At 43.8% G+C, this 23,699-nt stretch overlaps 1 protein-coding gene across 3 annotated transcripts in view; it reads left to right on the top strand.

Annotated features, from left to right (window-relative positions):
- The window catches only part of LOC117424698 (integrin beta-4-like), an 84,483-nt gene that overhangs the window by 28,047 nt on the left and 32,737 nt on the right, over nt 1-23,699 (top strand). For all 3 annotated transcript variants that reach the window (XM_058992481.1, XM_034041332.3, XM_058992482.1), the window contains exons 2-15: nt 9,815-9,897; nt 11,646-11,728; nt 12,134-12,229; nt 12,673-12,877; nt 13,115-13,214; nt 16,227-16,398; nt 16,689-16,952; nt 17,589-17,678; nt 18,201-18,326; nt 19,144-19,311; nt 19,608-19,684; nt 21,911-22,125; nt 22,957-23,060; nt 23,320-23,415. In XM_058992481.1, coding sequence (XP_058848464.1) covers nt 9,822-9,897; nt 11,646-11,728; nt 12,134-12,229; nt 12,673-12,877; nt 13,115-13,214; nt 16,227-16,398; nt 16,689-16,952; nt 17,589-17,678; nt 18,201-18,326; nt 19,144-19,311; nt 19,608-19,684; nt 21,911-22,125; nt 22,957-23,060; nt 23,320-23,415 — 1,872 coding nt within the window. In that variant the 5' untranslated portion in view covers nt 9,815-9,821. The remainder of the gene's footprint in view (nt 1-9,814; nt 9,898-11,645; nt 11,729-12,133; nt 12,230-12,672; nt 12,878-13,114; nt 13,215-16,226; nt 16,399-16,688; nt 16,953-17,588; nt 17,679-18,200; nt 18,327-19,143; nt 19,312-19,607; nt 19,685-21,910; nt 22,126-22,956; nt 23,061-23,319; nt 23,416-23,699) is intronic.

Genomic DNA, 23,699 nt, shown 5'->3' with positions numbered 1-23,699 from the left:
GGGTCCTGACCACACTCCACGGGTCCCTGTCCCGTTCCAGACTGCTCCCCAACCTTGGTTGGAAGCGTCGGTTGTGATAACTTCCCTTCGGAAGATGGGACCCAAGCGCACGCCCTGGCGGATGTTCAACTGAACTCTCCACCAGCGTAATGCTTCCCAGCAGGTTCGGGATACCCTCAACCTGCGGTGCTTGTCTCTCCGCGGATGCAGCGCGAAGGCATTGAACCAGGCCTGCAGAGGTCTCTGGTGTAGTAAGCCCAAAGGAAGGGCTTGCGAGGCGGCAGCCATCAACCCCAGCATGCGCTGACAGAGCTCCATGCTGACTGTTTCTCTCAACCTGAATAGGGAGAGACACCGCTCTAATGAGGCAACTCTTTGTGTCGATAGGGTCGCTTCCATGGACACTGAGTCCAGATGCAGACCCAAAAACTCGGTCTGTTGGCTGGGCACGAGGCGGCTCTTGTCTGGATTGACCTTCAGACCTAGCCGCTGAAGATGGTCTGTAACCATCACTGTGTGCTGTGCCAACTGCTCCTTTGACTGCGCGCAGACGAGCCAGTCGTCCAGATAGTTCAGCAGTCGAACGCCTTGAACCCGCAAGGGGGCTAGAATGGCGTCCATACACTTCGAAAAGGTTCGAGGAGCTAGAGACAGGCCGAATGGCAGGACACAAAACTCGTAGACCCTGCTCTGAAATGCGAAACGTAGGTACTTCCTGTGACCCGGACAGATGGGAACGTGAAAGTACGCATCTGTGAGGTCTACGGTGGTAAACCAGTCGCCCTGCCGGACAGACTGGACAATGTGCCTGTGCGTAAGCATCTTGAACGACAACACCCGTAGGTATTTGTTCAGTACACGCAGGTCTAGAATAGGGCGGAGCCCGCCGTCCTTCTTTGGCACAAGGAAGTATTTGGAGTAGAACCCCTGGTCGGTCAGAGCAGGGTCTACTAGTTGAATGGCACGCTTCTTGAGCAATGCCTGTATTTCTGCATTTAGAGCTGAGGACTGAACCGAGTCCTTCACTGCAGTTACCACCACTCCCCTGAAGGGGGGGGGTTTTAACCGGAATTGAAGGGTGTACCCGGTGATTATAGTTTTGCGCACCCAGATGTCGTTGGTGCATTGTTGCCAGAACAGGAGCTGTGGAACAGTGTAGGGGTGGGTTAACGGCTGCCGGGGTTTCTCAGGGCTGCTTAGGCTGCGCTCGCTCACGAGGGGCCTGACCAGAGCCACGAGGACGTGGTCTGCTACCTCCTCTGGGGCGCCACCCTCCGCGCTGCGGTCTCGCAAATGCTGGTTGGCTGCGTGCTGCAACCCCCGAGGGGGCGGTTTTACTGCCCTGTGGGTGCGCCTGCTGCTGCGGCGGCGCCCTGCGCCATTGACGCTCCTGCGGCCGCCTTGGCTGGAAAGGCTTGCTTGGCCACATCTTAGCCAACTGCTGCGACGCCTCACGCGCCTTGACGGAGCGTTGCAGCATCTCCTCCACCGCTGGGCCAAACGTGTGCCCCGGGGATATAGGAGCATCTAACAACGGGGCCTTATCAGGCTCCTGTACCCTGGCCTGTGAGAGCCATAGCTGCCTTCTTGCTACTACTAAAGAAGCAATGCTCCTGCCCTGTGCTCGCGCATTTAGCTGAGCCAGCCTGACCAACAGCTGTGCAACTGCACCCAGCTCGGTCCTGAGCCCGACGGGTGGGGACTCAGGCAGGTCGCGAATCAGCGCCGCCTGGTAGACTGTCAGGAGGCTGGCCACGTTGGACAGTCTAACTGCCTCTGTAGCCGCGGCATAACCCTTTTTTAGGTGGGCCTCCGTAATCCTACACTGCCTGTTAGGGCAGGAAGGGTCCTTAGCCAGCCCCGAAAGTGTCGGCGTCTTTACTAGCGCGGCGAACGCGGCGCCCACTGGCGGAAACAACGCCAGCCCAGCTTCGCTCGCCCCGTGCATGGTGAAGGCCGAAGCCTTGCGAGAAGTCGCAGGGGCGGAGGCCGGTGCTCCCCAGGTGGACTGCACCTCCTTAATAAAATCCGGGAATGCCGGGAGCATCCTGGACTGAATGGGCGGAGCCGATGGCAATTCAAACAGAGAGCGACGTGTTGGCTCTGATGCGGGCCAGTCCACGCCTAGATGGCGGGCTGCCCTCTCCACCACTGACCAGATAGGGTCATTAGTATCCAGCACTTCAGGGTCGTCCTGCCCAGAGTGCTGGGATGCCACCTCAGGCTCTGTATCTTCAAAGAGCGGGTCTGCATCAGATGCGTCCCTTGAGACAGCATCGGCGTCCCACTCTACTTCCTGGGGAACTGGTGGAGGAGCCATCGGCTGACTAACGCTGGGTCCGGTAACCATTTCTGGGGCCCGAGGCGCCACGTTCGCTAGAGTCATGAGGAGGGATTGTTGTCCCATCATGAGCTCCATGAACTGCGACATCTTGGAGGTGAGCTCAGCCACCCCAGATGTGTCTTGATGCCGTCTACCCCTTCGAGGGGAGCGGGAGTGTCTTCTCCGGCGAGGCGATCGAGATCTGGATCGCGACTCTCGACGGGGGCGAGCCCCGCGAGAGGAGGGGCTGCGGGAACGTTCCCGAGCACGCCTAATTGGAGACCTCTGACCAGCTGTAAGCTGGGAAGATGGGCTCATAGGCTGAGACGTCGCCGGCAGCGACACGATAGACGATGGTGGGGCCGAGACGGTGTGGGACGAGCCCGAAGATGGGGAACGACCTCCCACCGCCTTCCTAGCTCTCTGGCGTAGGGTGCGTGTTTGAAACCCCGCACATAGCTGGCAGTATGCCCTGTCTGCCAGGGCAGATGCTGCATGGTCCGGCCCTAAACATGCGACACAGTCCTCATGAGGGTCGCTGGCAGGCAACTTGGCCTGACAGGTCACACAACGGTGGAACCCAGACATAATGACGTCAAAGACGAGAGCGAGGTGCGCGTCGTCGAGCGCCGAAGCGCTGGGCACCAAGCGTCAAGCACCTGATGTGCGTGCGCCGAACGCCGCCGCGTCGAGCACCGAGGCGTCGAGGGTGCGTGCGTCGAGCACCAAGCGCCGAAGCGTCAAGCACCGAGGTGCGTGCGTCGACGTCAAGGGTGCGCGCGTTGAGGCGTCGAACGCCGAAGCGTCGAGCACCGAGCGTCGAGCGTCGAGCGTCGAGCGTCGAGCGTCGAGCGCCGAAGCGTCGAGCGTCGAGCGCCGAAGCGTCGAGCTTCGAGCGTCGAGGCGCCAAGCGCCGAGCACCGAGCGTCGAGCACCGAGCGTCGAGCACCGAGGTGCGTCGAGGGTGCGTGCACCGAGCGTCGAGCGTCGAGCGTCGAGCGTCGAGCGTCGAGCGCCGAAGCGTCGAGGCGCCAAGCGCCGAGCACCGAGCGTCGAGCACCGAGCGTCGAGCACCGAGCGTCGAGCACCGAGGTGCGTCGAGGGTGCGTGCACCGAGCGTCGAGCGTCGAGCGTCGAAGCGTCGAGCGTCGAGCGTCGAGCGCCGAAGCGTCGAGGCGCCAAGCGCCGAGCACCGAGCGTCGAGCACCGAGCGTCGAGCACCGAGCGTCGAGCACCGAGGTGCGTCGAGGGTGCGTGCACCGAGCGTCGAGCGTCGAGCGCCGAGCGTCGAGCGTCGAGGCGCGTGCGTCGAGCGTCGAGGGTGCGTGCGTCGAGGCGCCAAGCGCCGAGCACCGAGCGTCGAGCGCCGAAGCGTCGAGCGTCGAGCACCGAGCGTCGAGCACCGAGGTGCGTCGAGGGTGCGTGCACCGAGCGTCGAGCGTCGAGCACCGAGCGTCGAGCACCGACGTAGATGGAAACGTGCACCGAGCGTCGAGCACCGAGCGCCGAAGCGTCGAGCGTCGAGCACTGAGCCCCAAGTGCAGAAGCACTAAGCACCAAGCGCAGAAGCGCTGCACAAAGCGCCGAAGCGCTGCACCAAGCGCACAAGCGCTGACACCAAAGCGCCGGAGCGCGAGCGCCGAAGCGCGAGTACCAAGCGTGGAACGCAAGCACAGACGCCTAAGCGTCAGCTGACCCGCCAAGCGGAGACGCAAAGTGCTGGTACAGTGTCTGGTGCTGTGCAATACCTACCTGAAGGTGCTGGGGATTTTGCACGTTGGTGGTTGTCTTCCTCTGTATAGTGAAGGGAAAAACTTTTTTTTATTTTTTTTTTTATTTTTTTTATTTTTTTTTTTTTTTTTTGTGGACGCTGCAAAAGGAAAGGGAGTGTAGTGCAATACCACGTGGCGGGAACGCGCCGCGGGGGGGGACACTGCAGAGCAGACTACCCGCACACACACACGGTTAGCCTAAGCTAGACCGAGGATGCAATTGCGCGTGGCCAAGGCCAACGCAACACGCGTCCGACACACAATGTAAATATATAACAATATAATTACACAAAATATAATATATATAGAAAATATATATACAAAAAACCCACACAGTAAATATAAGGAACAGAGGAAAGACGGGGAGACCACGAAGAACGCAATGCCGAAGCAAAGCGAAAAGGAATATATAATGTAGACACAAAATATATCCTAAAATAATACAATACAATAATAATAATAATAATAACTGAAATAAACTCGGAGAAGGGGATAAACCAGCTTCTCAAGCCTAAGCTTAGTGAGTACAATCAGTCAAAATAGCTCTAAGTCCTACCGCTACTGATGCTGAAGGCAAAAGAGGAAGTGACTCTCCGCGCGCTGCGTATAGTAAGCTCCCAAGGGGGCGGGCTTGCACGGCAGCTTGCGCGGAGGCCTATCGGCAGCTTTGACATAAAGCTCAGCCAATCCCTACTGCCTGACGGCAATGTCCCATACCTTGATGGTTATTTTCGACTTGAAAGGGAACCTGAGGTTGTTTACAGTATGCACCAAGCAAAAACAGAGAAAGTAGAACCTATTTATGTGACTGTGAAGGCGCAAGGGGAAGAATTGCAAATGGAAGTTGATACAGGGGCGTCATTCAGTTATCAGTGAGAGCACGTACAGAGGCACGTGGCATGGCAAACAGTTACCCCCACTCAGTAAGTCTGCCATCAAGCTGCGCACATATACAGGAGAAGAAATTAAAGTCATAGGCATCATTGCAGTGGAAGTGTAGTATAACCATCAGTCATGCACGCTACCAATACTGATAGTGTATGGTAATGGACCTAGTTTGCTAGGACAGAACTGGCTGAAGAAGCTCAAGCTGGATTGGTCTAACTTGTATCATATGGGAACTACTAGTGTGCAAGACATTTTAAACAGATATGCAGTTGTGTTTCGGGATGAACTGGGAACTTTGAGAGGAACTAAGGCTGTCATTGAAGTGGACGGAAACGTTAAGCCCAGATTCTTCAAAGCCCGTACAGTACCGTATGCATTAAAAGAAAAAGTCAGTGCTGAACTGGAGAGATTGCAAAAGGCAGGCATCATTGAACCTGTTCAGTTTTCGAAGTGGGCTGCTCCTATTGTGCCAATTGTGAAGCCAGATGGGTCAATACGTATTTGTGGCGATTATAAACTGACAGTGAACCATGCCTCCAGATTGGATGCTTACCCAGTTCCGCGAGTGGAAGATTTATTCTCCAACATTACAGGGGGGCAAGCCTTTACAAAGCTGGACCTGAGCCATGCCTACCAGCAGCTGCTCCTGGAGGACAGTTCTAAGGAAGTTTTGACCATCAACACGCACAAGGGGTTGTTCCGCTACACCAGGTTGCCTTTTGGGGTGTCATCAGCTCCGGGTATTTTCCAACGCACCCTGGAAAGCCTGCTAGCAGGTTTGCCCCACGTTCTCGTGTATCTGGATGACATCCTCATAACAGGTCCTGACCCGTCAAAACACATGCAAGTTTTGGAAGAAGTTTTGAAGCGGCTTGCTGATGCAGGATTGAGACTAAAAAAACAAAAGTGCATTTTCCTAGCGCCAGAGGTGCAGTATTTAGGTCACAAGATTGACGCAGAGGGCATACACCCAGCAGAGGAGAAGGTCCGGGCAATAGCGGAAGCTCTGATGCCCAAGAATACCACAGAGTTGAAGTCATTTTTAGGGATGTAAACTATTACCATCATTTTCTGCCAAATTTATCGACGCTGTTGGCACCATTGCATCATCTACTACAGAAGAAGGTGCCATGGTGTTGGAAACCACAGCAGGAGAAAGCTTTCCAGTCAGCAAAGAAGCTTTTGCTAACATCACAATTGTTAGTACATTTCGACTCCAAGAAACCATTGCTCCTGGCATGCGATGCATCACCCTATGGAGTGGGAGCAGTGTTATCGCACACCCTGCCTGATGGAAGTGAAAGACCAATAAGTTTTGCATCCCACACTTTGGCTCCAGCTGAAAAAAACTATTCTCAGCTGGATAAAGAAGCCCTTGCCATTGTGTTTGGGGTAAAAAAGTTCCATCAGTACCTGTATGGACACCATTTCACTATTTGCTCGGACCACAAGCCCTTGATGAGCCTTTTCAGCGAGATCAAGTTGATTCCACCGATGGCTTCAGGGAGAATTCAACGGTGGGCGTTATTGCTTGCTGGTTATGAGTATGAGGTACGCTACAAGAGTGGAGAGACACACAGTAATGCTGATGGACTGAGTCGTTTACCACTGAAGGATACACCCTCACACGTGCCAACACCAGGGGATGTGGTTTTGTTACTGGAAAACCTCTCTACTTTCCCTGTCAACCTAGGACAAATACAGTCAGGAACCAGAAGAGACCCTATATTGTAGCGAGTCCTGACATGACTCCCCATCTAGTTCCGGTCCAGGCTAGCGTGAGCAACCTCTTGTAAAGAAAAATAAAAGAACAGTTAATTCGAGTAAGTGTACTTGTGCCGTTTCTCTGAGTCAATAATTAGTAAGTTATTGAGTTTATTACAGTAGTTCAAGTACTTAGAGTGAAAATTGTAGGTGGTTCATCATTTGAGTTTTGAGTTAGTTAGTTATTTGATTGTCAGTTTCACAGTGTATATTAAATACTATTCCATTTTGATTCATTCATGACTACTAAACACTCAACAAATGTTTCAACTAGAAGACAAAATGTTTTTCATTGAATTTATTACTTCTTTTAGTATTTCTTGATGAATTCAGAACATTTTGGTATTCATGAAACCTTTCAAATAAGTCAACATTGTGAATATCAAACTTTAGTTAACACTTTATTTGCAATTTGTTATACCTCCAGACTTAGCAAGGAGCAGATCTTGTCCCATGTAAACACAGCTAGGCTTGCTAGCTGTACCTCTATTTGCCACCTCTTCCAATGAATAAATGGGGAAAGGTTTATACAGTTACTCTTATTTTATCACCATATCCCAGAAAACACCAGTAAAACATGTAAGAATGGAAACTATAAAATAACGTGCAATATTCTTAATGTTAAAACAAAAGCAATATATTGTTAAATATGAAGTTATATATCCTATACAAGTGTAAGTGTACACCCATAGCTTCAGAAAAGTTCAGATTGCTTTAAAAAAATATTCTGGGGTCTATTCAACTGATCGTGGTGAAACATGCTGGGTGAAGTGCAGTGTAGGAATCTGGTTTGAAAGGATTTAGTCCCTGTCAGTGAAGTTTGTGCACCAATGTAATTGTTAGTCAAAGGGCCCTAATAACAAGGCTTTAACTCGTTAGTTTCTTAAAGACTGATTTTTGTGCATAAAATAAGTTTACAGATTGATTACAGTTTCATTGATAAAAAATTGCATTTCAATTATAAACAGACTTCAACCTGTAAAATACCTTTAAAGCATTGTGAATAGGGACCAAAATAATTTTTAAATGCTACATTTCTTTTATTATATTTTTATTATATTTATCTTTTTTTTAAAAACATGGGGTAATGAAAATCATTACAATTTTCCATTTTCATTAAATTATCAACAGTTGAACACAGAACAGGGGCACTTATTTAAATCAGATTTATACCATAACAAAACAAAGAACAAGTGCATATGCTGTTACTGTTAGTCAAAATGCGTTTATTTGGTTCTATTTTATAAACATTTGAATAATTCCACACTTGGATAACCTATCTTCAAACTCTCAACAATAACTTTAAACACTCAATCATAAAATCTTCAGTACTAAAAGACTAAACTATCATTAGGGTTTGAATTCAACCTTATGCGTGGATAATTTAAGCTTTGGGATCTTAAATAACACAATACGTTTCTGTAACAAGCTGTAAAGCATGTAAGGTTACCCCAGCATTTGTGAGTGAGTGGGGGAGGATGTATACATCGGCTTGTTTGACACGACTGCTGGAATTGTAATATACTGTAACACAGCAGGGAGGGGGTTAATCCTCCCTGCATGAAAAACATGTGCAAATGCACAATGGTTCAATTGACTTGTTTTGTTTTATTGTTTAATTATTCTGTCAGTTGTTTTATTGGTGATTGTTTTTGGTGATTGTCTCCTGCACCTGGTGATTATTATTAAATTAGAGCCAGGTGCAGGGTATAAAAGAAAGGCAGCCAGGCTGTGCTGGGCTGCTGTGTGTATAGCCTGCTTGTGAGGGTGTGCAGGTGTACCAAGTAGTGAAGGTTTGTTTGTTACAGGTAAACGGCTTAGCTGTCCTGTTTATAGGTTAGGTTCCTGTTTTGTGTCTAGTTAGTGTTCTAAAAAGGAGCTAGGTGTTTATTTTGTGTTTTATTTTGTTTTATGCTTATTAAAAATAGCGCGTCAGCGCAGTGCAAAAATCCATTCCTGTGTCTGGGTCAGTGTTTTTAAAGGGGCAACGAACCACGGAGAGGTGCGATTTTATCACAATACTTTAAACAACACAAACCCCCCTAAAGCCCACATGCACTGTTTAAAAACATTCAAATGCATATAATATGATTTGTTCTTCTGTGTTTATGTTTATACACACATGTTGGTGCTAGCATGGGACACTAAGGAATACGTTTTAATGTTTTAGTTCTAGGTTTTGCAATGCTTTATGTGTTCTTAGCTACACTTAACATGCTTTCACTGGGCTTTTACCAAAAGTACTGAATATACAATAAGGACAATACTCTGAAGTCTTGTATTCTGTTGGGTTAATTTAGTGGACCATTCCCCGACTAGGTGCACACTACTAACTCCAGTTTCTACAGCACTGACAGCAGTCGTGCAGTTATAAGAGGGTGTATACAGGGCTGGGGTCCTAGCCAGAATTATAATCTTAATCTACTGTCTCCCCAGTACCTTCCTATTAACCATCACTGTTATCCATTGAAACCATACCAACCTTTTCAGTCCATACGACATCTAATTACAAAAGCAGTAAATTGTGAACTATGATGTCACATACCTTATCCACGGGATAATGTATTCTTCTTCTAAAAACATACTGGGGTCTATTTAATTGATCTAAATACAGTAACCCTTGAGATCTCAGATTCAAGAGGATACAGTTGGAAATTAAGTAGAAATAGACAGAGAGAAGCAAACATTCCTTCACAGAGGCAGTGGTGAGGGTATGGAAAAGGTTACTGAGTCATGTTGCTGATGCTGAATCACTGGGATCCTTTAAGACCCAACTTGACAAAGTTTTGAGATCAATCAGCTACTAGGAACCAGACGAGTTTAGGTGGCCTCCTCTTATTTGCAAATATTCTTATGTTCTTAATAATGGTTTTAATGATAGCAATATTTAGACCTACCCTGTTTAAATCAGTTGACTAGTTGTAAAATATGCAGTTAGCAGCAGGATACAAACATGTTGAATATGTTAACAGTGTTTCTGAACCCCCAGGTTAGAGCGCTGTTGAATTCCCAGTTCTCAGTGTCAGTCCCAGTTACACTAGATTAATCCCAGCTCTCTGTATTACAGGAGGGAGATGGAGAGATGGGACTTGTGTCTATCTGTGGGGATGGTCCTCCTGATGCTGCTCTGGACAACCAGTGAAGCAAGAGGTAAGGTTCTTTGTGAATCAGCCCAAATCACAGTCAAATTCTACCATGAAATAGGGACAAGGCATTCCTGAAAATGCTTACATATCAGATCATGTTTTGAGCTGTCTGTTCATGTTTTGATGAATCTGTCCTGGAATGTACTTGCAATATCTCTCAGAACTAAAACTGTTTTCCAAGATCAAACCTGTGTCTTATGTTGGGTTATCCTCCTGTCCAACACTGGATTTAAAATATGATCTAGCATTACACATAAGGTACATTATGCAACATTGACAAACTAATAATATTACTCTTGACATTGCAGCAAAGTTCCTTTGAGCTGCTAGCTGATGCATTGCCCACCTGCCAAAGCTCCTTGTGTCTGCATATAAAGATGGAACGTAGCCCTTTGCAGGTTACAGATCCTGTAAGAATAAACAAATGATCAGGATGCTGAACGTAATGTAATAATACTTAAGGCTCTATTTTTTTTTCATGGTTATCACGGATTTCACGATTTCCGTAAAATGTACCCATTGCTTTGTAATACAGTATGTAGTTCCCTGTGAAAATTCCCATTTCTGAAAGAATAGTGGAAATATGCATATTTATCACTTAAAAAATATATACAGCAAGCATTTGCCTTATTGACGCCTACCTGTTACATTGCATTTAGAAACCTGGCAGCCAGTTTAGTTTGCTTCCAGTAAATGCTTGAACACACTGAATAGAGCTGCACGATTTATTTAAAATGTCTTCAATGAAAAAGACATCAGCTGCATCAAAGATCAGAAATAGTTCTGTCCAGTACAAGAAGGGGACATTACACATGTCTTGTTATTTTTTACATTTATTTATGTTTTTATTTTGTTTGATAATTCACCGATGTTGAAAATAGAACATAGTAGAACATAAAAAAATTGAGCATTTATTGTTTTTCAGGTAGGCATTTCAATATTTATGAAGAATTGTTGTATAATACCTTGTGACAGGATGGCTGGGTGGACAGAGACTCGGAGACAGTAAAACTGCAGTTTAAGCGCTGCTGCGCATTTTTAATAAACACAAAATAAAAAGGTTTAACAAAAACAATCACGTACCACAAAAGAACCCTCACCCAAGCAGTGCTATCACGGTGAGTTCTTTTTAAACAAACATTTCAGGCCCATGTGTCTCTCTCCCAGGCTCCCTTATATACCATGTGGCCAGGGTTGATTGAGAACTAATAATTCAATCAACACCTGGCTACATTCTGCACATGTATTTGGCAGGGATAAGAATTAACCCTATTCCTGCCAATCACCACCACAAACACACCCAAGACAACCAGGGCTGGAATCTTAATTTCCAGCCCTGCCATATCTAACACACACTTCCATATTTACACATTCAGGGCTTCTGCCCTGCCACATACCTCTAGAGAAAATTATATATTTTGCTATGCTTTAACAAATTATGTTTAATCGTGAAATACTGTATTTTGAAATACCTATTTTTAGAAAAAAACACAGTCCTAATAATACTGCTGTTTGTAGACAAATTAACCAGTTTAACCTGTGAAGCTTCTCTAAGCTGAGAAACAGTTGCAGTGTACCTTCGTCTATATACAGTATGTAGTGTTTAAACTAGCGCTCAGAAAACAATGGTTTGTCAGCATCTCGTTCTCGTTTTTTGTTCAAAGTCTAATTTCTCTCCATATACACTGCCCAGATACACATACAGTTCAGTTTGAATCCCATTTTGGTTCGTTCTCCATTCTGTCTCTCCAGTGAATCACTGTCTGGCTGCACAAGCCTCCACCTGCACAGACTGTATCCAAGCCGGTAAAGACTGCTCCTTCTGCACAGATGAGGTATGGCACACTGCACGTTGGCACATATGTTAAATATAATGAAGCTTCACTATGCTTACTTTTCTTAGGTCAGAATTGAAAATCAGATTTAGACTGTCTTTAAAATCCCACTTGCATGTGCATGTGTCTGTGTGAGGCTGAGGGAACACAAAGCCACTTTGTGGCTTGGAACTTGGTTTCAGGAGACTAGGTTTCAGGTTTCAGGCCACTGCATGGCACATCAGGGGAAGATTGGGGTTTGATGCAGCCAAGTTGCCTCAAACTAGGTCTCCCAGTCTCCTGGAACCAGGTTTTAAGCCACTGTTACTGAAAAAGTGGTTTTGTGTTCCCTCACCTTAAGTGCTACAGTGAGAGTGTTACAGTCTGTGCCACAGTGGTTAACTATGTTTATCCCTTGATTTGCAGGATTTCAAGCTACCACGTTGTGATCTCCTCAACAACCTGAAAAGCCATCAATGTATGAACAGAGTGGAGCTATTCAGTGAGATGAGTTTCCAGAAGGTAAATACACAAACGTAGCCATTTCAAGTATAATGAATAGTCCTTAGAAAAACATGGAAGTTACTTAAAGATAATTAGATAACAGAATATACTGTCATCTACAAATTTAAAATTAAAATGACATTGTTTATTTACCTGTACCTTTTTATGATACCAAATAAAAAATGATTGGCAATATCATAAAAAGGTAGGGGGACATTATAAAAACATGTTTAGTTTTTCTTGTGTGTAAAATAAAATCAAGCGTTAAACTGTAAGTATGTTTGAAAAGATTCTCACAATATTGGATAAACTGTGATTCAAACTTCCAGCCTTCCAGAAAACACATAGTCAAACTAATGCCCTACAACAGACCAGATGACAGGGTATTAGTCCTTCAGTGTTGCCACACTGCTGTGCATGAGCCACAGTGTATTTCTTAAGTTGTTATGTCTCCCTCTCAGAACATGTCTATTGACACGTCTCTGAAGAAGACACAGGTGTCTCCCCAGCGGATGACAATGCGTCTGCGTGCGGGCGAGGAGAAAGTGGTCCAGATGCAAGTCTTTGAGCCCACTGAGACCCCCGTCGACCTCTACATACTTATGGACTTTTCAAACTCCATGTCCGACGATCTCGCCAACCTCAAGAAGATGGGAGATGAACTGGGTAAGGGTTCTGACTTTCTGGTAGCACAGTTTTTAATAAATACACAGGGAACACAGGTCTGTAATAAGTCTTGTAACTATGTTACTCTGCCATGGAATTGTATCCCTTGTTCACCAACTTAACTGAACCCGCATTGGCCGCAACCTTAGGTCTATGCAGGCTCTGTGAAAGGCTGGGTCTTTTTTTCCAGAGCTGTATCTGGAGATTTTAACCCACGTGTCTGATTCTGTTTCCCAGCTAAAGTGGTGAGCACTCAGCTGTCTAGCGACTACACCATTGGCTTTGGGAAATTTGTTGATAAAGTGACTGCGCCGCAGACAGACATGAGACCCTCTAAGTGAGTATCTTATAAAAACTGTGTTTGCGACACTGTGATGATGAAATGTATACTTTAACAACCCCTATTTAATCCATTTAATCTATTTAATCCATTAATCCAAGAAAAATGGAACAGAATTAGCGAGAATGTACTTCTGTAGACATCTGTAGAAGACATTTTCATTGCAGTTTTAACAATATTGGTGGGTTTTCCTTTAACAAGAGATGGCAAACTGCAGTGATCATATTTGTGCATATTCTTGGAGTGTATTATTCTGATGATGAACTTTGTAGTGCCTGTTTTCAGGGTACAACAATGAAGCATCTGAGAGTGATGGAGATTAATATAATATTAGTGGGTACACACTTTATAAGAAAGACAGGCAGGACAGAAGGGGTAGCACTATACATAAGAAATAGTCTTGAAGCCCAGGTGTTAAATCTGGACAAAGAAAACAAAGCCGAATCAATATAGGTCAGAATAATGGACAAAAATTCAAAGGGCATAATAATAGGAGCATGCTATAGACTGCCAATTTGAGACGCTGAGCAAAATAATCTGTCATACAATGACATTAGAAATGCGTGTAGCAAAGGAGAAGCCATACTAATGGGGGATTTCAACTTCCCCCATATAAAATGGGAGAACCCGGTGGGGAGCACAACGGACGAAATTGAAATGGTGGACATGACAAATGACTGCTTTCTAACGCAATTTGTCAAGGCATCGACTAGAGGGGAGACATGCCTTGATTTAGTCTTTTCAAATAACAAAGACAGAATAACTAAAACTGAGGTCAGAGAGCCATTGGCAAACTCAGACCACAACATGGTCTCATTTGAAGTGACTTTTAAAACCCCCAAAGTAATGACTAAAGCTAAGGTTTACAATTTTAGAAAAGCAATCTATGAAGGTATTAAATAGAGACTAACAGAAGTAGATTCGAGTAAAATAGAGAAAACATCCACAGAGAAAGGATGGTTGTTTTTTTTTAAAAAATGTAGTACTAGAGACGCAAAACAATTACACCCCAAAAGTAGACAAATCTAAATCTAAAACAAAATGGCCAAAATGGTTTAATAGATCAATTTAAAAAAATATTCAGTGAAAAAAGGCACTTTACAGAGCATTTAAAAGGGACCAAAAAAGTACACAGAAAGAGTTCTTGGAACTGCAAAAGTCAAAAAGGAAGTTAGAAAGGCCAAGGGAGAGATAGAAATCAACATTGCTAAGGGGGCTAAAACCAATTCCAAAATGAACACTATAACAGAAAGAGAACATTCAAAGAGGAGGTTAAATGTCTAAGAGATACAAATGGCAAAATCAAAGACGAAGAAAAAAAAAAAACAAATATATTAAATGATTACTTTTCACAGGTTTTTACAAAGGAGGATACGGACAACATGCCCCACATGTCGACCTGTTCCTATCCAGTTTTAAATAACGTTAGCATAACGGAGGCAGAAGTTTTAAAGGGACTAGGAGCTCTTAAAATAAACAAATCCCCTGGGCCGGATCAGATCCTCCCAATAGTATTCAAAGAAATGGAAGAAGTTATTTACAAACCGCTAACCAAGATCATGCAACAGTCTCCTGACACAGGGGTTGTACCGACAGACTGGAAAATAGCAAACGTAATACCGATCCACAAAAAGGGAGACAAAACCGAACCGGGTAACTACAGACCAATAAGCCTGACTTATATTATATGGAAACTTATGGAAACTATAATAACATCCAAAATCGAAAATTACCTACAGTATATGGTAACAATATCCTGGGAGACAGTCAGCATGGTTTTAGGAAAGGGAGATCGTGTCTAACTAACCTGCTTGATTTTTTTGAGGATGCAACATCGACAATGGATAATTGCAAAGCATACAACATGGTTTATTTAGATTTCCAGAAAGCTTTTGACAAAGTCCCGCATAAAAGATTAATTCTCAAACTGAACACAGTAGGATTCAAGGAAATGCATGCACATGGATTAGGGAGTGGTTAACAGGTAGAAAACAGAAAGTACTGATTAGAGGAGAAACCTCAAAATGGAGCGAGGTAACCAGTGGTGTACCACAGGGATCAGTATTAGGTCCTCTGCTATTCCTAATCTACATTAATGATTTAGATTCTGGTATAGTAAGCAAACTTGTTATATTTGCAGACGACACAAAAATAGGAGGAGCGGCAAACACTGTTGAAGCAGCAAAGGTCATTCAAAATGATCTAGACAGCATTCAGAACTGGGCAGACACATGGCAAATTACATTTAATGGAGAAAAGTTTAAGGTACTGCATGCAGGCAACAAAAATGTGCATTATAAATATCATATGGGAGATACTGAAATTGAAGAAGGAATCTATGAAAAAGACCTAGGAGTTTATGTTGACTTGGAAATGTCTTCATCTAGACAATGTGGGGAAGCTATAAAAAAGGCCAACAAGATGCTCGGATATATTGTGAAAAGTGTTGAATTTAAATCAAGGGAAATAATGTTAAAACTTTACAATGCATTAGTAAGACTTCATCTAGAATATTGTGTTCCGTTCTGGTCACCTTGTTACAAAAAGGATATTGCTGCTGTAGAAAGAGTGCAAAGAAGAGCAACCAGAATTATCCCGGGTTTAAAAGGCATGTCGTATGCAGACAGGCTAAAATAATTGAATCTGTTCAGTCTTGAACAAAGAAGACGATGCAGTGATCTGATTCAAGCATTCAAAATTCCAAAAGGTATTGACAATGTCGACCCAGGGGACTTTTTCGACCTGAAAAAAGAAACAAGGACCAGGGGTCACAAATGGAGATTAGAGAAAGGGGCATTCAGAACAGAAAATAGGAGGCACTTTTTTACACAGAGAATTGTGAGGGTTTGGAACCAACTCCCCAGTAATGCCTCTTTCCTAACTTTAAACACTGACATTTCAAAAGATGTATTAGTAGTACTAGAAACCATGCGTATCAATTAAGACCAAAATTTTTTCTCAATGTCATTTCTCACAGGCACATTTCTATAAATTGTTCATTGTCTGCAGGTTGAAACAGCCGTGGCCGGACAGTGACCCGCCCTTCTCCTTTAAGAACGTGATTCCTCTGACAAATGATGCCTCCAAGTTCCGAACCGAGCTGGACAAGGAGCGTATCTCAGGAAACCTGGATGCTCCTGAGGGAGGGTTTGACGCCATTCTCCAGACAGCTGTCTGTAAGGTACAGTCACAGAGCTGGGATCTCTACAAACATTTGAGACACAACCAAGCTGAGAGTCCAGGAGACTATTGGAGTCTGCAAGCCTAGCGTGGCTCTGAGTGGACAGGGGTCTACATCATAGAAAAATGAACTGTGCAACATGGGAAAGACAGTTTCTGTGGGTTCTGCAGAGTGTATATTGGCTTCTCAGTTTGCTTTCTGTAGTCATTGCACCTTGCTTTTGCCATGCGTGAAAAAAAGATCTACACTCCACTTCCTCTTGCTTACTCTCTCTCTCTGCTGCCCCTCAGAACCAGATCGGCTGGCGAGACCAGAGCACGCACCTTCTGGTGTTCTCCACGGAGTCTGCCTTCCACTACGAGAGCGACGGTGCCAACGTGCTGGCGGGGATCCTGAAGCGCAACGACGAGCAGTGCCACCTGAGCCAGGATGGCACCTACACACATGACACGGTGCAGGACTACCCCTCGGTGCCTACACTGGTGCGCCTACTGCAGGATAACAACATCATCCCCATCTTCGCCGTCACCAACCACTCGTACTCCTACTATGAGGTCCGTCCTGGCAGGCATGGCTTTATACTCTCACTGCGGTGATTATCCATGCTGGGGAGGAAATTCCCTGCCAAGGGGATTTAGTGGCGGTGGTCACAATCCACAGATTTCTCCATATGTCTGGAAAATCGCTTATTCAGTTGTCATGAAACTTGGTATTAACATTATTCAGTATAAGCTCTTCAGAATATCAGATTCTAGAGATATAGGAAGGTGTCTGTCTGTATGTCCATCTGTCCATCTATATGGTAGACTGCATATATCTGGAGAACCACTTATCAACTTGTCATGAAACTTGGTAGTTCTTCTATTCTTCTATACTGTTCTATACATGCTATATGGTCATCAGCTTGTTCATCATACTGATGGATCTGGTTTTGAATTTATAGTGGTGGTGGGAGATGGATGTTAATGACACACTTGTTTGCCTTGAAACTGTGTAGATCTCAAGATCAGTTTTAGTGTACAGAATTCTATGCAATGTGTTTAGTTGCTGACTTCTTTAACAGCAGTCTCATGAATATAAAACATTATTTTATTCTATAAATAAATGAGGAGCTTTGTGAGTAGGGCCTACAAATACTTCAGGCTGGCCTAGAGCTGGTATGACATTTAAATAATTTTTATTATCTGCAGAAACTGAGTCACTACTTCCCTGTGTCGGACATAGGGCAGCTCTCAGAGGACTCTTCCAACATCATTGACCTGCTGCGCAGAGCCTTCAATGTACGAATTATATATTTATTTACTATGAGATCAAACCTATGTATAACTAAGACAAATAAACAACCATTTCAGCCATTGTACATCAGTGTACATCAGTGTACACCGAAATGTTTGTCCACAGTAGCATATGTAACCTATACTAACAACATCACTAGATATTCCCATAATAATATTTTTGCATTTCTACTCCCTGGGTCATTTCACATCAGCAGTGTCGTCAAAGCATGTTACTAGCTAAAAGCATGTCAGTCAATATGGAAAGCAGCTGAATTGGCTATTGACAGGAAAGAAGCCAGTGAAGGGGTTGGGACAATTTCACTCTCCAGGTGAAATGACCCAGGAAATACAAGTCAGTCTAAAAGCATGGCTAGTGTAGTACCAGATATCAAGTTTTGAAATGAAAACACAAGTTTGTTAAAACATGTGTTTCTTACACAACTGCATATTTTAAGGAACTATTTCGTTAGCTATAATTACTTTACCAGTAGAGCAGTTGTGTGACATGTTTCTTCTTCTTCCCAGAATATCCGCTCAAAAATCAGCATCCGCTCCGACAATGTTCCCAAGGCGTTCCACACAGAGATTTTGTCTTCTCAGGCCTCTGAGGTGACACATCCTGGGAGTTTCAAACTGACCCCTGGAGAGAAGGTATGTGATTAAGACTAAGAAACAGCTCATTTCAAAGAGGCATATAGACAAAGATTTAGTTTAAGGTTTTTTATTCACAATAAATAAAGATTTACCAGATCAGGAAACAGAACATGTGCACGTTGCTGCAGATATTTTGGCATTGATCCATGGGAAACTTGGTCTAGGGTATGTTGAAGACAGAACGACTACTAATTTGAGTGGAATAGTCAAGGTAAAAATAGTCGACTAGTTGAAAATTAATATATTATGTATTTGATAAAATCTGGTTCTGTTTGTGAACGTTCTGTTTTGTAATACTTTGCTCTTTGTGCACTAGATTTTAAAACAACTTAATATTATAAAATGTCATTTATATGTTACTCTCTTATTCCGTCCATCTTCACAATTACTTTCCCTTTCAATTCAAACAACACTTTAAACACACAAAAACATGACTATTTTTGTTAAGCTTGTAGTTTTGCTGGTAGTAAAATGCAGCTTTGTTGCCGCTGCTGTTTTGAAATTGAAGAGCTCGATCAGTCGACTGCCCGTTTCTGAGGTCGACTGTCATTTTCTGAGGTCGACTGCCTGTTTCTGAGGTTGACTGTCACTTTCTGAAGTCGACTGCTCATTTCTGAGGTCGACTGTCACTTTCTGAGGTTGACTGTCACTTTTCTATTCAAGAGGTCAACCGTTGGGTGCGACCCCTAGTTGAAGACAGGCTTGTCTCTGAGCTTCTTATAAACCACAGCCATGCTTTCATGTAATTGTGATTTGTTAGTGGATGCAGACTGAGGGCTTGCCCTTGACTGGTGTCTGTGTCTGACTCTGGCAGGGCACATTCATGGTGAAAGTGAAGGCTCTGGAGGAGGTAGGAGGGGAACACATCTGCAAGCTCTCTGAGGAGGACAAGAAAGGAAACATCCGCATCAAACCCACGTCCTTCACTGATGCGCTCACCATCGACGCCGCTATCATCTGCACTGCTTGTGACTGTGAGACGGTACAGTGAGGAACGATAGTACTTAGAAAGTAAACCACCATTTATGGTGTAGAAGTTACTAATGGTTTAGGGATGAAAGACTAGGGGCACAGTGAGTTAAAGCATAAGCCTATCTCTTCTAGAGGCCTGAGTTTGAACCTGGGTTAGAGCAAGAGGCAGCAATATGATCAACCAATCCACAGACACGTTTAAAAAGGAGTATTCTGTAGTCTGTTGTTATTTACATGATAGTAATTGGAATTCCAGAAAGCATTGTTCAAGTGTTACTAAAACTGAATTTGTTTTTCTTCTTGCAGAACCCTGTTCGGAAATCTCTGAAATGTGGAGGGAACGGAGATTTGGTGTGTGGCCAATGCAGGTGCAATGATGGATGGTAAGGAACTGCTTACATGCTGTGTGGATTGTATGAAATGAAAAGTGAATGCCATTAATATTCCATTAGTGCTTGAGTGATGTACCCTAACTGTGTGCATCCCATTAGATGAAGAGAAACATTGAAATTCACCCTCTAAAAAGCAATGACACAATGATGTAACTGCTCCTACCTGCAACTAAGGAGTCTCTTGCTTATACAGTGCCTTGCGAAAGTATTCGGCCCCCTTGAACTTTGCGACCTTTTGCCACATTTCAGGCTTCAAACATAAAGATATGAAACTGTAATTTTTTGTGAAGAATCAACAACAAGTGGGACACAATCATGAAGTGGAACGAAATTTATTGGATATTTCAAACTTTTTTAACAAATAAAAAACTGAAAAATTGGGCGTGCAAAATTATTCAGCCCCTTTACTTTCAGTGCAGCAAACTCTCTCCAGAAGTTCAGTGAGGATCTCTGAATGATCCAATGTTGACCTAAATGACTAATGATGATAAATAGAATCCACCTGTGTGTAATCAAGTCTCCGTATAAATGCACCTGCACTGTGATAGTCTCAGAGGTCCGTTTAAAGCGCAGAGAGCATCATGAAGTACAAGGAACACACCAGGCAGGTCCGTGATACTGTTGTGGAGAAGTTTAAAGCCGGATTTGGATACAAAAAGATTTCCCAAGCTTTAAACATCCCAAGGAGCACTGTGCAAGCGATAATATTGAAATGGAAGGAGTACTAGACCACTGCAAATCTACCAAGACCTGGCCGTCCCTCTAAACTTTCAGCTCATACAAGGAGAAGACTGATCAGAGATGCAGCCAAGAGGCCCATGATCACTCTGGATGAACTGCAGAGATCTACAGCTGAGGTGGGAGACTCTGTCCATAGGACAACAATCAGTCGTATACTGCACAAATCTGGCCTTTATGGAAGAGTGGCAAGAAGAAAGCCATTTCTTAAAGATATCCATAAAAAGTGTCGTTTACAGTTTGCCACAAGCCACCTGGGAGACACACCAAACATGTGGAAGAAGGTGCTCTGGTCAGATGAAACCAAAATCGAACTTTTTGGCAACAATGCAAAACGTTATGTTTGGCGTAAAAGCAACACAGCTCATCACCCTGAACACACCATCCCCACTGTCAAACATGGTGGTGGCAGCATCATGGTTTGGGCCTGCTTTCCTTCAGCAGGGACAGAGAAGATGGTTAAAATTGATGGGAAGATGGATGGAGCCAAATACAGGACCATTCTGGAAGAAAACCTGATGGAGTCTGCAAAAGACCTGAGACTGGGACGGAGATTTGTCTTCCAACAAGACAATGATCCAAAACATAAAGCAAAATCTACAATGGAATGGTTCACAAATAAACATATCCAGGTGTTAGAATGGCCAAGTCAAAGTCCAGACCTGAATCCAATCGAGAATCTGTGGAAAGAACTGAAAACTGCTGTTCACAAATGCTCTCCATCCAACCTCACTGAGCTCGAGCTGTTTTGCAAGGAGGAATGGGCAAAAATTTCAGTCTCTCGATGTGCAAAACTGATAGAGACATACCCCAAGCGACTTACAGCTGTAATCGCAGCAAAAGGTGGCGCTACAAAGTATTAACTTAAGGGGGCTGAATAATTTTGCACGCCCAATTTTTCAGTTTTTTATTTGTTAAAAAAGTTTGAAATATCCAATAAATTTCGTTCCACTTCATGATTGTGTCCCACTTGTTGTTGATTCTTCACAAAAAATTACAGTTTCATATCTTTATGTTTGAAGCCTGAAATGTGGCAAAAGGTCGCAAAGTTCAAGGGGGCCGAATACTTTCGCAAGGCACTGTACCATCAAATTCGTGTTTATCTTTCTGATTAAAGAAAGGCAAACTTGTATTGATGTAGATATGAGTCATTTCGTTGTTTTAGTACCAATGCTCACCAGAAGGAAGTGTAAACTATTGATACACCCTCCACCAGATCAAGTGGCTTACAAATGTGTGGCTATGCTTTTGTTTGTGTTTGCACAGTATATGAAGTTCAGTTGTTCACTTTCTTAATTTAGGTTCTTAGGCATTCACTCATTCTCAAAAGTCAGTTATTAACTAATAACTGATGTGCTTTAAATGGAAATAAATCTCATTTTTTGAAATGAATAAATTCTTTTGACACACTGAGGAAAGGTTATTTTTGTTAGTCTGTGTTTTTCACTCCCACCCCATTTCCAAACACCTTGTCCCTAGGAGAGGACCTTACTGTAACTGCTCAGTGGATGCGAAGGACGATGGCAGGGCCTGTATTGGCCAGAATGGTAGCAAGCCTTGCAATGGAAGAGGAGAGTGTCTGTGTGGCACCTGCCAGTGCTACCTGTCACAGAACCCGCTGGAGCGCTACGAGGGCCAATTCTGCGAATTCGACAACTTCCAGTGCCAGCGTTTCGGAGGATTCCTCTGCAACGGTACAACTCTTCAAAAATACCCTAAAAACAATGCACTCTGAGCTGCCTTCAATCCTGCTTAAAGTACATGGTGCTAACAACATAATTCCAGTAAATCTTACCTAATATATATCATTTTGTAGGTCTCGCATTTGCCTATATGAAAAACACACACAATGGTAATTTATTTGAAGCTGTAGAGAAGAACATTTATGGAATGCAGATTGCATGAAGGAACTGTGTCGACATTGAAAAGCGGTGATTGGTACTCCTATGTGAGTCAATGCATCTGGCTTCTGGGAGTTTTAAGTTGTTTTAAAGAAAATAAATGGCTGGAGAAATATGTATTTAAAACAATATTTTTGTCATTGTCTAAAAAACCTGATTTGGCTGATTTGGCTTTAGTGTATTTTTGTCTTCAAATTATAGATCTGCAGTTATTAAGATCAATTGAATTCACTGCTGTGAATATTTGTACTATGATTTAGGTTTATGCAGTAATAATGTTTAAGAAGAGCATTGCTAATCTTTTGTTATGTTTTAGACTCTGTTCATTGTTCTATTTCTACAAAATAGCTTTTTATCTTAGTTTTTCAAATTATACAATTAAACCCAAATTTTGTTTTCTCTTTTTTAATTTCTGTTTTATCAGATTCTGTATTAGACCGTTTTTAATGTAATGGTTTATTTGTGTGTGTGTGTGTGTGTGTGTGTGTGTGAAGTGCTTCGGGATCCTTGTGATGAAAGGCACTATAGAAATTGGAGCTGTTGTTGATGATGTTGTTGTTGTACATTCCCATAACTAAAACATGTCAGTAAAAACACTCATCACATGGCTCTTTGTCCCTGCAGCTCGTGGCCGCTGTTTCTTGGGGGAGTGCGCCTGTGAGGATGGATGGCAAGGCTCAGCCTGTGAATGCCCCTCAAGTAACGCCACCTGTATTGACAGCAACGGGGTAAGAGCCAGGACATAGCCTTCTCCTTACAGTCCTACCTTTCAAATACCTAACAGACTGCACGTGAACATTCCTCAAAGGTTATATTCATTAAGGTTGAACATTGGTAGGCTAAAGTGAATATAAGAACATAAAAAGGCTTATATACAGTAGACAACTTACTAAATTATACATTTAGCAAAAGCAAACATCTGTGATGTGTAAATGTTGCCACGGCTTTGCTTTGTGAATGCTCTTAGTGTGCTTTCATCTCTCATAGGGGATCTGTAATGGTCGTGGGAAGTGTAATTGCGGCCGGTGCATGTGTGATGAGAATCAGCCGTACGCTGGCAGCACCTGTGAGACCACCTCCCTGGTGAGTATTGAACCAGAGTCCATCGTCCAGCTTCTCCAACCCAATACAGTACTGTGGAACAGAGAGGATTTGAGATGCTCAGGACAGACAAACCCAGCGTGATGACCTACCTGCAGGCTCCCAGTGAAGGGAGAATAACAAAGCGAGTTGACCCAGTTCTATTCATAGCCAAGTTGAGCTGAGAGCTCGTTCTGCAGCTTGGACCTTATCAAACTGCAAGCTCCTTGTATCTTTGTTTTCTTATGTATGTAAATAGCTGGCTTCATGCAGGGGGTTGTTGTTAT

The sequence above is a fragment of the Acipenser ruthenus genome, chromosome 19 (genome assembly GCF_902713425.1).
Source record: "Acipenser ruthenus chromosome 19, fAciRut3.2 maternal haplotype, whole genome shotgun sequence".
In the NCBI taxonomy this organism is placed as follows: domain Eukaryota; kingdom Metazoa; phylum Chordata; class Actinopteri; order Acipenseriformes; family Acipenseridae; genus Acipenser; species Acipenser ruthenus.
Note: the sequence above shows the minus strand (reverse complement) of the source record. Positions and strands in the feature narration are given on the sequence as shown.